General features: G+C 51.5%; 1 protein-coding gene across 2 annotated transcripts in view; it reads right to left on the bottom strand.

The window, feature by feature from the left end:
• The window catches only part of CD99L2 (CD99 molecule like 2), a 31,392-nt gene extending 19,458 nt beyond the window's left edge, over nt 1-11,934 (bottom strand). Inside the window, exon 1 of one of the 2 annotated variants that reach the window (XM_041485164.1) lies at nt 11,330-11,934. In XM_041485164.1, coding sequence (XP_041341098.1) covers nt 11,330-11,624 — 295 coding nt within the window. In that variant the 5' untranslated portion in view covers nt 11,625-11,934. The remainder of the gene's footprint in view (nt 1-11,329) is intronic. The other variant, XM_041485163.1, reaches the window with a different exon arrangement.
• Between the last annotated feature and the right edge of the window lie 2,564 nt (nt 11,935-14,498).

Below are 14,498 nucleotides of genomic sequence, written 5' to 3'. Positions count from 1 at the left end.
GTGGAGCAGGTGGCTAAAGGCAGCTTCTGTGCAGCTGCACTGCTCCCTGCAGAGAGGCCAGGCTGCCTCCTCAGCACAGACCTCCTCCTCCTCAAGGTAGCTCTGCCTTGAAAAGCAGACTTTGAACTTCCAATTTATCTCCTCAGCTGCTGCCAGGGAAGACTGGCTGCCCTGCACAAACAAGCTGTCAGCAGCCTGCCAGGGCAAGAGGCTGAAGGGCTCTGCTGGGAAGCAAAGTGTGGGAGTAACAGCCCCTTGCATTCACCCCAGCAGTGGGACCAGCAGCTGATGCTGGGGATACAGCAATCCAGCCCAGGGCATGACCAGTGAAGAGCAGTGGGACACATTCCCCCAGGGATGATCCCTGCTCCTGGCAGGGGATGAGGGAATGCTGCTGTCCTTGCTCTCTATTCTCAGTGAAACATTTTGATTTTCAGAAGTACTAATCAAAAATCACTCTTGATTATGGCAAAAACAACCTCTGCTGAATTTTTTTTTTTAATGCAATTAACAAGGGTGTATGGTAATTCCAAGCAATCTCGCTCTTGAGATTAAAGGAAAGCCTGCCAGGAAGCACATGAATAAAGCTTTAAGATGAGAATTTGCATAATGAAGACTTTCTCTTTGTGGAGGGACTGATGGTGGTTGTGTTTGAAACCTATTAAGAGAAATGCCTAAAAGCCTCAGCTGCAGCCAGGGCACTGCTGTCCTGAGTGCAGCTCCAGCACCCACACTGCCCTCGGGCCCTGCTGGGAACCTCAGCCCCAGGACAAGCCCAGCTCTGCCTTTCCTCCAGCCAGTGCCCCAGGACAGGGCAGGAGAGGCAGCACAGCCCCAGTGCAAGCTCTGAAGCCTGCAGCTCAGGGCAACACACCTCACCTGGGCTCCAAGCCACAGCATAACACCGTGGTTCTGTGGGGCAGCCGCAGGAGAAGCAGGTGTCTGGTGCAACTTGATTTCAAGGCTTACTAGGAATAATATAAATTATTTGGCAGTGGTACCCAATAAGCTCTACACCCAGCAGGAGTGATGGGGCTGGTGAGGAAAACCAGCCTGCATCAGGGTCCTTCCCAGACATAACTGGCACCAGGATGTGGGGCAACCCCAGAAGGGCATCTTTGGTGAGCAGAAGGGAGCCCTCGCTGGGACCTGCTTGGCCACACGCTGGATGCCCAAGGCATGCAGTGCTCATCCAGCCTGCACCAGGCTGAGGGCTGCACCAAGGCCTGAAGGCATCATCCTCCCACCTGCTGTGGAAGGACAGACCTCCAGCTTGCCTCCAAAGCACCTGAAGAAGCAGCACCATCCTGCATGCACTGCCATGTCCCGCAGCTCTGGGGAGCAGCTGGGAGCTCAGTCTGTGCTGCCACGGCCATACTGGGAGCTGCCAGCAGGTCCCTCTGCAGACTCCAGACAAAAAACACAGCAGGGAGGAGTTTTTCATCTGCTGCCCTCTTGCACAGGCTTTCCACTCCTCCACAGCAAGATTTAAAACCGCAGAGGGAAGCGCCCTTGACTTGTCTTTGCCAACAGCTGCATCTGGTAACTGACTCGCACAGAGGCTGCCCTATTTACCAGCACAGAGGCTGCAAGGAACCCTTGAAAGCTGAGGGTCTCTGCCATAGACAGACAAACACCTGCCAGAGACAGCAGCAACCCTGAACAGCTCTGAGGGAAAGCAAAGCCCCATCAAGGTCAGCAGGACCAAAGCCAGGAAAGGCTTTGTATGGGGGTTTCCCATGAAATGCCTTGGGCTGGCAGCTGATGGCCAGGTCTGTCCCATCTCTGGCTCCACAGCAGCTTCCTCTCTCTGACACCATGTAAAACAAATGTTTCAGCAGCTCTTCTATCACAGGATGGTCCCAGACCAGGCAGTCCTGCTTTGGCAACACAAGACAACAAAACCGTTTTCTATCAGCACTCAAATCTTTCCAGGTTTCCAGGGCTCTCTGCCATCTCACCACATGGAGCAGGTGATGTTTTCTGAGCAACTTTAATACGATAGCTGCTCTTTGAGGTTTCTGTCAAATAGGGCTCTGCCACAGCACTGCCAAAACCTGCTTTCAATTAGCCCCAGATCAATTGCACCCAAAGCAAAAGGCTGAAAGGTTTAGAGCAGACATATTTAAGGCTCCTCCCCTTCTGGGGCATGCCTGAGCCCAGCTCTGTAGCTGTGCTGAGAATGGGATGATGCCAAACTTTCTGTGCCTGGAGTGGGTACCAGGACATTGCAGCAAGGACTAGGGAGGGTGGGAAGAGTTCAGCCTGTCCCAGACTTCACAGGAGCTCTGCAAATCTCTGACCCTCCCTGGGACCGTGGGAAAACGCCCCAGATGTAACCCTCAATAACGTAAAGGTGTATAAGAAAGGGAGCTGGTTTTCCCTTCCACTTTCTTGCTGTTTGGAGATTTTTAAAGGAAGAACAAGGTATATCCCTAAAGGGGAAAGGATGTGGACAGCATAATTATTTTATTCCCACACCCCAACCACTTTGCAGGAGGCCAAGGGGAAATTAGCACTGAACCAACTGCACAGGATGAAGAGTGGTTAAAGATGACTTTTCAGTCATGAAAAAAACAACAGTGCCTGTCACCCTGGGCTCAGGTTTGTCCCCACCAGATGCTGTATGCAGGTCTCTGCTGGAGAACTGGATTAGTGCCCTGGCAGCAAGGGAAGGGGATACATGGGGGTGCCATGATCACTGCCCAGCAGGGACCAGCCTGGTTTCCCCAGACAGACACAGCAGCACTGCTGAGAGCCAGCCCTGGCAGGGGCAGGCAGGTGGGGACAGGAGCAGGATTTGAGCAGAGAACACTCTAGGGGCAACCTTGGCACTCCCTGTGCCCAAGTATCCCACCCTCAGCCCTCACCCAGCCTTACCAGGCAGAGTGGGAGACAAGGACCCTAGCTCCTTGGTTTGTGACTCCTAGTGAAGGTCCAAAAGCACAGCAAGCTCCTTTTCCTCCTGTAACTGTGGGTGCAGGGCTGAAAATTGGGGGATGTGGTGGTTTGGGTGGGGGTAGAGTCAATCTTCTTTACAGAAGCTGGTATGGTGCTGTGGACTGGATTTGTGCTGAGAACACTGTTGATAATTCAGGGCTGTTTTCATTCTCACTGAGCAGCACCAACACAGAGTCAAAGCCTTTCCTGCTCCTCACCCACCCCAGCAGCAAGAGGCTCCACAAGGAGCTGGGAGGGGACACAGCCAGCACAGAGACCCCAGCTGAGCCAGGGGATATCCCATAATATGGCACCATGCTCAGCACAGAAATCTGGGGAGCAGGAGGAAGAGGGGACGTTTGGAGTGCTGGTGTTTGCCTTCCCAAGTCACTGTCACAGGTGATGGAGCCCTGCTGTCCTGGGGATGGCTGAGCACCTGCCTGCCACGGGCAGTGGGCAATGAGTGCCTTGGTTTGCCTCGCCTCTTAGACTGCCTTCATCCACCCCACTCAGTTTTCTCATTTTTACCCTTCCAGTTCTCTCCCCCATCCCAATGTGGGGGGAGCAAATGGCTGTGTGGGGCTGAGCTGCCAGCTGGGATTACACCACAACAGCTGCTTCCATGTTTTCCTGCCTGCTGTCCACCCAGAAAGATTACAATGTACATTCACATTAGCCTTATGATTTCTACTTACACATTAAGTAATGGCTATGAATTTGTCTATTGCCAAAGATGCCTGTTCATCAACCAGACAACGAATTGTGGCATGAAAAGCATTTTGTTCATAACTCAGCGCAGGAACAACTGATGACAAAGTCAGTGATGCAGGAACCCAAAGAAAACTGAAGCAGGAGATTAAATGCTTATCACCTGATTCCCGGTGCAAAAAGATTGCTCTCATCAGATAAAGATCAAGAGGAAGCTGTAGATAAAAGCAGGTAAATAGGGAATTACACAGTAAAAATGCTGGTTCATCACTTGGAATGCGATGCTCCTGTCATACTGTGCTATTTAAAATCAGAAGCAGAGCAGTAGTGGGAAGGAAGACTCGGGTAATGCTGCCAGATGGAGCAGGCTTCTGGGAGAGCATGGGGGGCTCATTCTGCTCCTCTGGCTGAGAGCATCTGTCTGCCCTGTCACCACACGGCTCCCACCTGGCCACTGCTGCCCCGCCTTCCCGCAGCCCTCCCCGTGCAAACACGGGCTATTGGGGTCGGGTGGGGAGAGCTGAGCCCCCAGCCTGTGCTGCTCGCTGTCTGTGCCCCTGGCCCACCCACGCTCCCGCTGTGCTCTTCTGGGTCATGCGGCTCTGCTGCTCCGGGAGCATCCCTGACCCAGGTGCTGCTGCCATGGGAAGGAACCAGCGTGCAGAGACAGCAGGGTGGGGGGCTGCACCCTCCAAGCAGGAAGCAGCAACAAAGATCTGCTGGAGATAATTTTGAGCAGGTGGTGCAGGAATTGGTGGTGATTTTTAACCACCCAGCCAGCAGCTGTGAGACCACCCCTCCTGGCTCACCCACAGTAAGGGAAGCTGTGCCACATCCCTCAGCCTTTCCCAACAGCTTGTTTTCAATAAGGTGAGTTTGGCTCCTTGCTTTCACAGAGGAGTCTGGAGAAGTCTCTGAAAAGGGGTGTTTGGGGTGTGTATCAGCTTCTGCTACTTCCCATGCCCAGCACATGCTGCATTTCCCATCACCAGGGGACCAGGTGCTGTATAAACAGAGCACTCTGTGCTATGAATGTGGCATGAAATAATTTAAACATAAAACTATGCTCAGTGAGTTCAAAGAGAAGTCCAGCAACAGGTCTCACTCTCTCTGACCCTACTTGGAGAGGAAATAGCACCAACACTTGAAAACCCAACTGTCTGCAAGCTGTTGTGGTTCTGAGATTCTCTCTGTGAAAGTATAAATAATTCACTAAGACCATCATTACAAAAAAGAAAGAAGGAATACACTGTCTTTTCAAATATATGTTTAACCTCACTTAAAAATGCTCTATTTTCTGCACGAGGTGAAAGACATATTTGGGATCTATGGGTGTTTTTAAAAGCATATGAGCTCAAAGCTCAGTGCTGTCCTGGGGTGTGGTGGGGTGGCGGTTGGAAATAACACATTAACACATTCCAGTTTCCTCAAACAATTACACACAACTGGATGGCATGGGCTCAGTGTCAGGACAGGCTGGCACCAGCAACAGGAGTGGGGCCAGGCTGAACACTCACCCCAGTGGAAGCACCTGGGGCAGAGCCCAGCCTGTGGCTGGGTCACGGAGCAGGGGCTCAGAGCAGGAAACAGCACACTGGATGGGATGGGATGGTTCAATTTTGGGGGAATGCAACCTCTTCTGCCTAGCACTGCATTGGCATAAGGGTGCATGGTGATTTTAGGCTGCACTTTAGGAGGAATTTCTTCACTGAAAGGGTTATGAAACATTGGAATGGACTGCCCAAGGAGATGGTGGAGGCACTGTCCCTGTTTCATGGAATGGACTGCCCAAGGAGATGGTGGAGGCACTGTCCCTGGAGATGTTTAAGAGACTGGATGTGGCACTCAGTGCCATTGTGTGGTTGACATGGTGGTCTTTGGTCACAGGCTGGACTCAATGACTTCACAGGTCTTTTCTGACCTAATTAATTCTGTGACTCTCTGGCCAAAAGAACTTCCAAGGTGAGAAAATGTGCTAGGTGAAGTTGCACCAATTCGGAGTCTTTCTACCTGTCCAGGCTCTGTAGTGGAAACTGAGCAAAGCTCCAAGAGGATGGCTGTGTACCAGATGGCAGGATGGGACCTGGGGAGGTTTTTGCTCTAATGAGCCTACATTAGCCTGGCATTATTTTCACTCAGATTTTACTGTCTGGAAAGACGACCCAAGTCCTGCAGTAGCGGGAACACCTGAGTGGAGGTGTCTGGCCACCACACAGCTGTCCCACCAAGCTGCTCAAGCTCACCCCACAGAGAGATCATATAGAGATCAGACATTAAGATGGAGACATTCTCCAAGCTCCTACCCCTAAAAGAACACTTTTGTCAGCAGACAAAGCTTTAGGGACACAGACTAATGTGCTGCTCAAAATTTCATCAGCTATCTAACATCTGTTCTGCAGCACAAGCACCTCTTTTGCCATCCAGAGCTGGGGATGGAAACCTCTTCTGCTTGTTTAGCTTTTGCCTTCTCCCAGAGCCAGAGCTGCAGTCACCCCTAAACACCCAACCTGGAGCATGTCCTTCTGAAGCAGGATTCCAGTAAGTAAGTAAGTAAAATTCCAACTTTGACAAGTTATTTTTACCCAGACTTCTCTGTGCACGGGGAAAGAGAGCATTTGAAAGGGTAAGCAAAATTCTGAGCAGCTCTCTTTCCCCAGCACCTTCTTTGCTGTAGACAACCCTGTAGCAGCCTGGAGAGCCTTGCAACAGCAGAGTGATGCTGTTCTCAGTGTCCCTCCTCCCATCTCCAAAATCTTGCCAATGCCTCTGGTTTCACTTGCTTTGGGTTTTTTTCACATGTACATGGTGACTGCACCAGATCCCTACAGCAACCTGGCCATCTCCTTCCCTGGAGATGCTGCTCATGTGGCTGGGAAACAGAGCTCACACTCAGCATTAGCTTTCTGCCTGTGGCCCCAGTTCTCCTCCCACAATAAGTTTCTGGGTTTCCTAGACAAGGTTGAAAAGCAAAGGAAAAGGATTTTGGAGTGACTGCAAGGCAGTTTCATAAATATGTATTAGCATTAACTTCACCCCCATCACACCAGCAGGCTGAGCTTGCAGAAGATCAAACCCAAAGCTGACCCTGAGCAGCTCCACTGAAATCCTGTGAGTGCAGAGGCAGCACTCACCTCTCCCTCTGCCATGGCTTGTATCTCAACTCTGTTTTCTTCTCAAAAGTGTTGTTCCCTCAGCAGTCACGTTCCTGTGCTCACATCCTAAATCACAGCTAGTGACTCCAGCATCTGGATCCCCAACTTTGAAGTTTCCCTTTCAAAGTCCTTTCATGTTCTACATTTTGATGTGCCACGTTCATCTTCTCCCTCTTTCCTCTACTTGAGCACTTCCACTGATTGTGAATTGTATCAATCAGCTCACAAAGGAATTATTGCAAAGCTTTTCTCTTTGCCATCAGTGTTATGTAGTTTATTAAGCATATATGTCTTGTTATTAGAGTGGCTTCAGAAGCAATGTCTAATAAAACCCCAGTTTTTCCTTTAGCTAATTGTAAAGTTAATGCCTTAAACCTCCACGAGATATTCTTCCAAGAAGAAAACAAATTTGGGCTTAAACCAAGTAGTTTTAAAGGTTTATTCTAGTCAACTCAGGAGATCAATAGACACTTCTGTTTTATGTGCTTTAAGGGCTGAAATGTTTGCAACAGATGTAGGAAAAAAAATCCCATTTTTGTAGAGGGGGGAAAAAACTCAAGAGTTAAACAGTGATTTCCGAGCATGTTTATCACTAGGCTGGTAGAAGAAAAAAATTCTAAGTACAAGTAGAACCATGGAAATTAATTATTTCCACAGCTATGTACATAAATATCTGAGCACGGCACATTTAATGAATGCATATGTGTTCAAAGATCAGAGATAATTTGTAAGAAAACCAATTTGCCTTCTCCTGCTTTGTTATACACACTAAAGACATTACCTAAGTAAAAATTATTCTTTAAATGTATTACTTTGACTCGCCACTGATACCTGGTTATTATAACTTTAATAACACAATAATGTATTATAAGAAAGATTTTTAGCAGCTTTATACAATGCTGCTATCTCCTTTAGTTTCGACAACAATGCCAAACCCAGCCTTTCTCTTCTATTCCAAATAATTCCTCCCTGCAACTCTTCTGGAACATCCATGGTGAGTGACCCTAGCAAGTGATGGGGCACAGAGACACAGGGCCACCTGGCACTGGCACCCCCTTTTCTGCCAGCTGCATCCACAGCTGCCCAGTGCAAAACGGAGTCCAGACACCTGAAAAAAACATCTGGAAAAGAGATGGCTCCTCTCTGCTTTCCCCGTGCCCTCCGCTGGGCACTGCGGTGTGCAGCCGGTGCAGGGGAGCTGCCCGCAGGGACTGCGGCCATCTGTGCAACACTTACACAGAGCTAATTGCACTGTCTAATATTGCCTTCACATTTTAGTGATTACTGTAATTGCTGGTGGGTGCTGGTAGTCGCACTCGAGAGCAGAGGTGATTTGTGAGATGCTGCCAGTGAGGACACGGGTGACAACACAGCTTGTGAGTGCTGAGATGGCAACTTTGGAGGACATGCCCAGCTGCTCTTATCACCGCTTGCAGAGGGAAGGTTTTCTTCAACCCTTTCTTACAAAAGGTAAAGCACAAAAACTGCACGTGCCCCTTCTGCCTGGCCTGCGAGAGGAAACCTTGTGCTCCCTCCAAAAAGCCCTCAGATGTCAAATTTGCCAGCTTTCAAAGAAAACACATCAATGCATCTCTGTACTGGCTTATGAGACTGAGGACAGGAGAAGGGAAAACAAGAGTGGTAAGTTTCTTGCTCCACTCTTACTGTTTTCCACAAGCATGTGGTTAACCCTGGATGACTCATAAACATGAAACTTAACTATATTCTGGAAAAGTAACAGATCTGTGAATTTAAAGCACCATGCTGGCATAGGGAATGCCTGCCTCTGGCTACAGCCAATAGACTTTGCAGGGTGTTTGGTTTTCTCCACTGTCTCAAAATACTTTAATGCTTCTGCCCCCAAACACACTGGGAACAGGGCAGAGTTTAGCAGCACTGGCCAATGGGTTGGGCCCTACAAGCAGTGCCTGTTTCCAGCACTGCAGCCACAGGCAGCTTGGAGGCACAGACAGATGTGGCACAGCTGCATCTGACAGTCCAGACAGGGCACAGAAGCACACAGCCATGAAGAGAATGGCTTACTTACCTTCCCATGAAGGGAAATGCACTAGAATGTGATCAAAGAGGAGCCCAAACCCATTTTTTTTCCAGTTAAAAAGAGAAGTTTGCTCCTGCTTTACTGGACAGACACAGGCACATCAGTCTTGTGTCAGTAGTGGATCTGGACCACAGCTGCAGGAATCACACTAGGTACTGGTTTTGTTGTTTGTTATTCTTAGTTCTTGGTAATTTGTAAATCTCTGAGCTCCCAAGAGACTGGGCTGCCCACAGCCTGCCTTCAGCGCAACAGATGTAGGTGTTTTAGAACAAGAAGCCAAAAAAAAAAACCCCAAAAAAACCCCAAAAAACAAAACAAAACAAAAAACAAAAACAAAAAACAAACAAAAAAAAAAAACCTAACCCACTGGGAAATAGAGGCAATGAAGTGTGATTTCTATTGCTGCTGTTCCGAAGAAATGGCAGAGAATGGCCTGCCTGGGACACCCACTGCCTTGCCACCACCTGTTACCTTCCCACAGGTACAGGATGATGGCAGGGAGGTTGTGCTGGTACACTAAAGACCACTTCAGTGCTCAGGCGGGGAAGGGCTCCCAAGGCTCTCTCAGGATGCTGCAAAGCCGTTCCAACACATTTGGGGAAGAGAGAGGGAGGGAGGAGCAGGCACCCACGCACGGGCTGGGAGAGGCACTGCCAAACACACCGCGGAGGAAGCAGAGGCCGCGTGGAAAGGCTGTGCCGCACTCCAGCACCAGCTCGGTGTGCCCCGTGTCAAGGACGGGAGGCAGGAGCAGAGCCCGCTCCCTCCGTGCACAGTGATTGCCACGGAGAAGCAATTTAAACAGTTCGGAGAGGAGACAAACTTAATGTTGTTCAATTACCTGTGAAGCCTCACGCTGGCAGGAGTGATTTATGAATGTTTCGGTGAAATTCATTTTGATAGAAACACAGCCAATGATATTTAAGAGCTGGACTCTGCAGCCCAGGAGCTCCAAAACAGCATTTTTGTTTACCCACACTGCGAAATATACAAAATGCAAAGAGCTTTAGTACTAACCATTTTTTAACCCAAAATCAAGATTTTATGCACCGCCTCAGCTCGGCCTGTCAAACTGATATCCATCATTTAAAAATGCAGCCGCTAACCTGGTCAGCACAAACAACTCTGTACCACACTGTTACCATTCCAGGTGCACAAACAGGTAGGTACCAACTGCAAACAAACTAATTCCAGGCTGACTCATGGAAAACCTAATCTGTTCCAACAGCAAGAGCTGCTAGGGTTTCAGTTTGCTATCTGCTTTGATGCTGATAGCTTCTAACCATTCTGTGCTTGCCGGGTGCCTCCTGGTTAATAGCAGATTTTGTTTAGAAAAACTTTCCGGAGGCTTTTTACATAATTGTTGTCTATTTCCTCTGTATAACCTTTAGAAGAACGTTTCTTTTCAATTCAAACACACAGCTTTTTAAGAGCACTGTTGGGTTTTTTTTAAGGAGACAAAGAGTACTGGTAAACTTTGCATTAATCTTAATTTCTTCCTCCCCACCCTCCTTAAACCAGCATTTTATTTTTTCCTTCCTAGTTGCTACTTAGCTGGGAACGATTTCTGGGTTAGACTGTTCTGATCTGCAGAAATAACAGCGGGACCAAAAAAAAAGAGCAAGAATACAACCAGCAGCCCGACAAATTTGGGTCACACAGAGAATCCGCTAATCCAACAGCTCAGCGAGCAGAGCCACAAACCCAAACTCATTTCGCGGCTCCATGGCTACCTCTGTCCAGGATTAACTGAGCCCCAGGCTGCTCCAGGGCTTTATACCTGCAGCACCGCGCTTCTTAAGCATCGCTGTAACGCTGTCACCCGAAGGCAGCCCTGCGCTGCGAGACGCGTCTGTCACCAGCACTGTCACCTAGCGCAGGCTCCGGCCGCCCTGCCTGAGGGTCCCGCTGCGGGACCGGCCCCATGGCCCGCGGGGCAGCGGGCCGGAGGCGGGCACAGCCCAGGCTGGGCGTCGGGAGAAGGAGGGGGGACAAGGATGGTCTGCGGCCCGGCCCTGATGCACAGGCTGGCAGCCCGCCATCCGCTGCGGAGTCGGGGTGCCCTGCGCTGGGTGGGGCCCGGAGGGGGCAGCCCCCTCCCCGAGCCGATCCCCCGGGGGTGCATCCTCCCAGCTCCCATCCTCCTCGGGGCGCATCCCTCCGGCCCCGTGAGGCCCCCCGGGGCAGGCTCCGTGCTACCGGGGGGAATATCCAGCCCGAGAAGCCTCCACGGCGCGACGGCCGCAACGCCTGCATCCCTCGGGGGGAACATCCCTCGGGGGGAGCATCCCTTGGGGGCAGCATCCCGCGGGGTGACCCCGGCCGGGGGCGGGGGACCGCCGTTCCTGGGCCGAGCCCGGCGCCGCGATCATGCGCACGGCACACCGCGCCCCCCGGGCCCCTCTCCCCCGGGCCGGCCCCTCTCCCCCGGGCCGCCCCCTCCCGCCGCGCCCGGCCCGGGCCGCCCTACCTGCGCCCAGCAGCGCGGCGAAGGCCAGCAGCAGCCCCAGGAGGCGGCGGCCCGCCATGGCGCGGCGCGGCACGGCTGCGTCTGCCGCGGGCTCCACTCCCGTCTCCGCCGGGGCGGGACGCGGCCGTGAGGGGCGGGCGCTCCGCGCCACCGCCCCCGCGCTCCCCGCCGGGCCGCGCCCCCGCCCGGCCCCGCTCCCCTCAGCGGAGCGGGTGTCTGCGAGGAGGGACCCGGCCCGCGCCAGCCTTTGCCTCTCCCCGAAAACGCGACCCCGGCGCGCATCCTTCCGCCACATCGGCGTCAGTCCCGCATCGCTCACCCGAGCGGGGAGGCGCAGGCAGCAAACACCGATGGGGGGAGCGCAGGGAACGAGGGAGCGGTTGGGGCTGCTGCTGCTGCCGGGCCCCCAGCGCCGGGGAGCCCCGTGTGCCCGCAGCCCCGTGTGCCCGCAGCCCCGGGCAGGGACGGCCGCGCCTTCCCGCTGGAATGGGGCGGTGGTGCGGCCTGGCAGCTGTGCCCTGTTCCGGGGAAAGTACAGAGGTACAGGGGAAGGAGCTGCTGCAGTTTCACCCTTTAATGCCAGGTATTTAACGTGGAGGTTACGTAGCTATGGAATTGTTGACTGGAAGCGACCTCTGGAGGTCTCCAGCCCAAAGGCCCCATCGCAGCGGGACCCATGGACACCAGATTACCTCAGCCACAGCCACGTCTGAACACCTCCAGGCTGAAAACTCCCCTACCTCCCCAGAGACGACCAATGGCCGTGCTGTTCACCACCTGGGCAGGAAGATTCTGCTGGGTCCAGTGTGTCCCTCCACTGACCCTTTAGCCATCACCCCCAGCTGTGTTGGCTCTGTCGCGTTAATAACCGCGCTTGGGCAGCTGTAAACTGCCGATAGATTTGTTTCAGCCGCCTTCTCGCCAGAGCAAACAAGTTGCCCCTTGTGCATCGGCTGCTGGATCCTCTTCTCTGTGGCTCTTTTGAACGGGGGTAGGAATTTGTTTATGACAGGCCAAACATCTTCTTTGTGATATTTATAGGTTGTTTTGCTACAGAAAAGGGGATGAGGATGCAGCCTATTTTTAGGAGGTATTCCTGAAGCTTTACTGGGGACTGAGAGGCTGAAGAAGTGTCTGAGTTATCGTAGTCCCATGTCACCTCACAGCACCTGGTACACACTGCTGTTCACGGCTGCTCCAGCCGAGTGTCAGGACTGCCTTGGGTCCAGAAAGCCCTTTTTTTGTCCTTGGTGGAAACATTACCTGAGAAAATAGTAGGCGAACAGACCATGATGGGCTGGGGGACAGGGAGGGGGTCCTGTCCCCTGTAGAAGCGCCTGGGCTGAAGGATGCGGTGGGGTAACAGGGAGAGGGATGCTGTATTTCTGACTTTCATCTGTGGCGACAGAGCAAACTGAGGCTCCACAGTGCCTTGCCATGTGGGGGCAAGACCTTTCACACCCACACTGTGCGCGTTTCTGTGACTCTGTGTAGTTGGGCACGCTCGTATTATCGGAGCTACAGACTCTTCTGTGCTGTGCCGGTGTCTGCTACTGCAGCAGCTGAGGGGAGTAACAGGGGTCCCAGATAAGAGAAGCCGTGCTGGAGAAGATGCACTTCAGCTTCTACACTTGCCCGTCTATACATCCACGATATTGCCTCTCTCCCTGTTTATACAAAGAGAAATTCAGGACTACACTCCCGTTCGTGTCAAACTAAAGGAAACTAGCAGGACAGCATTTGTACCTTCCCAGCCTGGTTCCCAATAACCTCTCCGTGTGCTATTTGCATATCAATGGCTTTCCAAGCCTCCGGTAATTGTTGGGGGAGGAGGCGGGTAAAAAGGCTATTATTATATTAGCGTTGGATCAGCTTTAGCAAGCCTGAAGGCATGAGAGAGCATCGTGCAGCTGATGCAACCCGTGACAGTATATTGTTTGCCGTTCTGTGTGAGCCTGGGGAGTGCACCGATGCCTGGGAGTTGATTCATAATTACAAAGAGATGTATGAATGTAGCTTTGAATGAGCAGGAAGGCAGCAGCAGCGCTGCGCTCCGAAGCTGGAGGGAAACAGGGCGGTACGAACCGGGATTTCGTACTGGAATCGAGCATCTGGCTAAACCCGGCTTCCAAGGGTGCCATCCCTGGCTGGCCGTGCCCAGCTGGAGCTGGGCTGTGTGCGGCAGGCACAAGTTGTGTCTTTAAGGAGGCCGAGCCCAAGGCAGCTGGAAAGCCTGGGCCCCGGCCAGCGGGTGACTCAGCATCGCCTGACCTGTGCCCGGGAGCCGAGGCTATTCTTGGTTCGGGCTGTGTTTAAGGCAGCTGAGTTTAAATGGTTCCAAATTGCACCACAGAGGATGTGTTGTGAGGCTGCAGCCTCGAACACAGCGTGTTGTTTGGGGCTGTAGTGCCGTCTGCCCGGTGCATCGCTCCGAGCTCCACGGAGCTGTGACCTTTCCGTTTTCTTCTCTTGAGCTAGATTAAAGCTGTAATCTTTAAATAGCGGAATAAACAGTCATCAGAGAAACTCTCCGTGGAAAAATCGCTTTCTATTATATTTTAACAGGTGTCATGCTCAACTCTTCTTGCTCCCTGGGCTTAGCACACTTGTTTTCTAACTGAGCAAAAATACGGGAAGGGGAAATGCTGATTGGGAAAGGTAATACTGCATCACACAAAATTCTGAATCTTCTTCCTAAATCTATTCAAATAATTTAGCAGGCTCAGAACATGTAATCCGTTACATCTCAGAGCCCCTCACAGGCGCTAATCAATTACCCTCGGGAAGTGATGGGCCCGTAAAAGGCATCAATTTAGCTACTACTGAAGTGCTCTTGTTTTAAAAGCAGAGCGAGCTGTCATGTAGCAATGCACAGCCTCGCCACACAGTTATTGAAGATGGAAAATGAAAATACACAATTTAAGGCGAGTAATTTCAGGGGCTGAACTGTGTTTCGACCTTAGTCTATCTCCTGTCTGAGGTATTTTTATGGCAGTATTTTCAAATACAACAATTCTTTTCTAAGTAAAAAATTTGCTAATTTGGGGGGAGCTTTTAAATTCTTTAATGAAGCTGGCATACATTTGGCCAAATTTTCTAAATGCCTTGTTTTCTAAAGTCTTGATTAAAATTATGATCCAAGTGGTTCCTTAAAAAAATTTTAAAAAGG

The sequence above is a fragment of the Pyrgilauda ruficollis genome, unplaced genomic scaffold (genome assembly GCF_017590135.1).
Source record: "Pyrgilauda ruficollis isolate IOZ18807 unplaced genomic scaffold, ASM1759013v1 scaffold7, whole genome shotgun sequence".
In the NCBI taxonomy this organism is placed as follows: Eukaryota; Metazoa; Chordata; class Aves; order Passeriformes; family Passeridae; genus Pyrgilauda; species Pyrgilauda ruficollis.
Note: the sequence above shows the minus strand (reverse complement) of the source record. Positions and strands in the feature narration are given on the sequence as shown.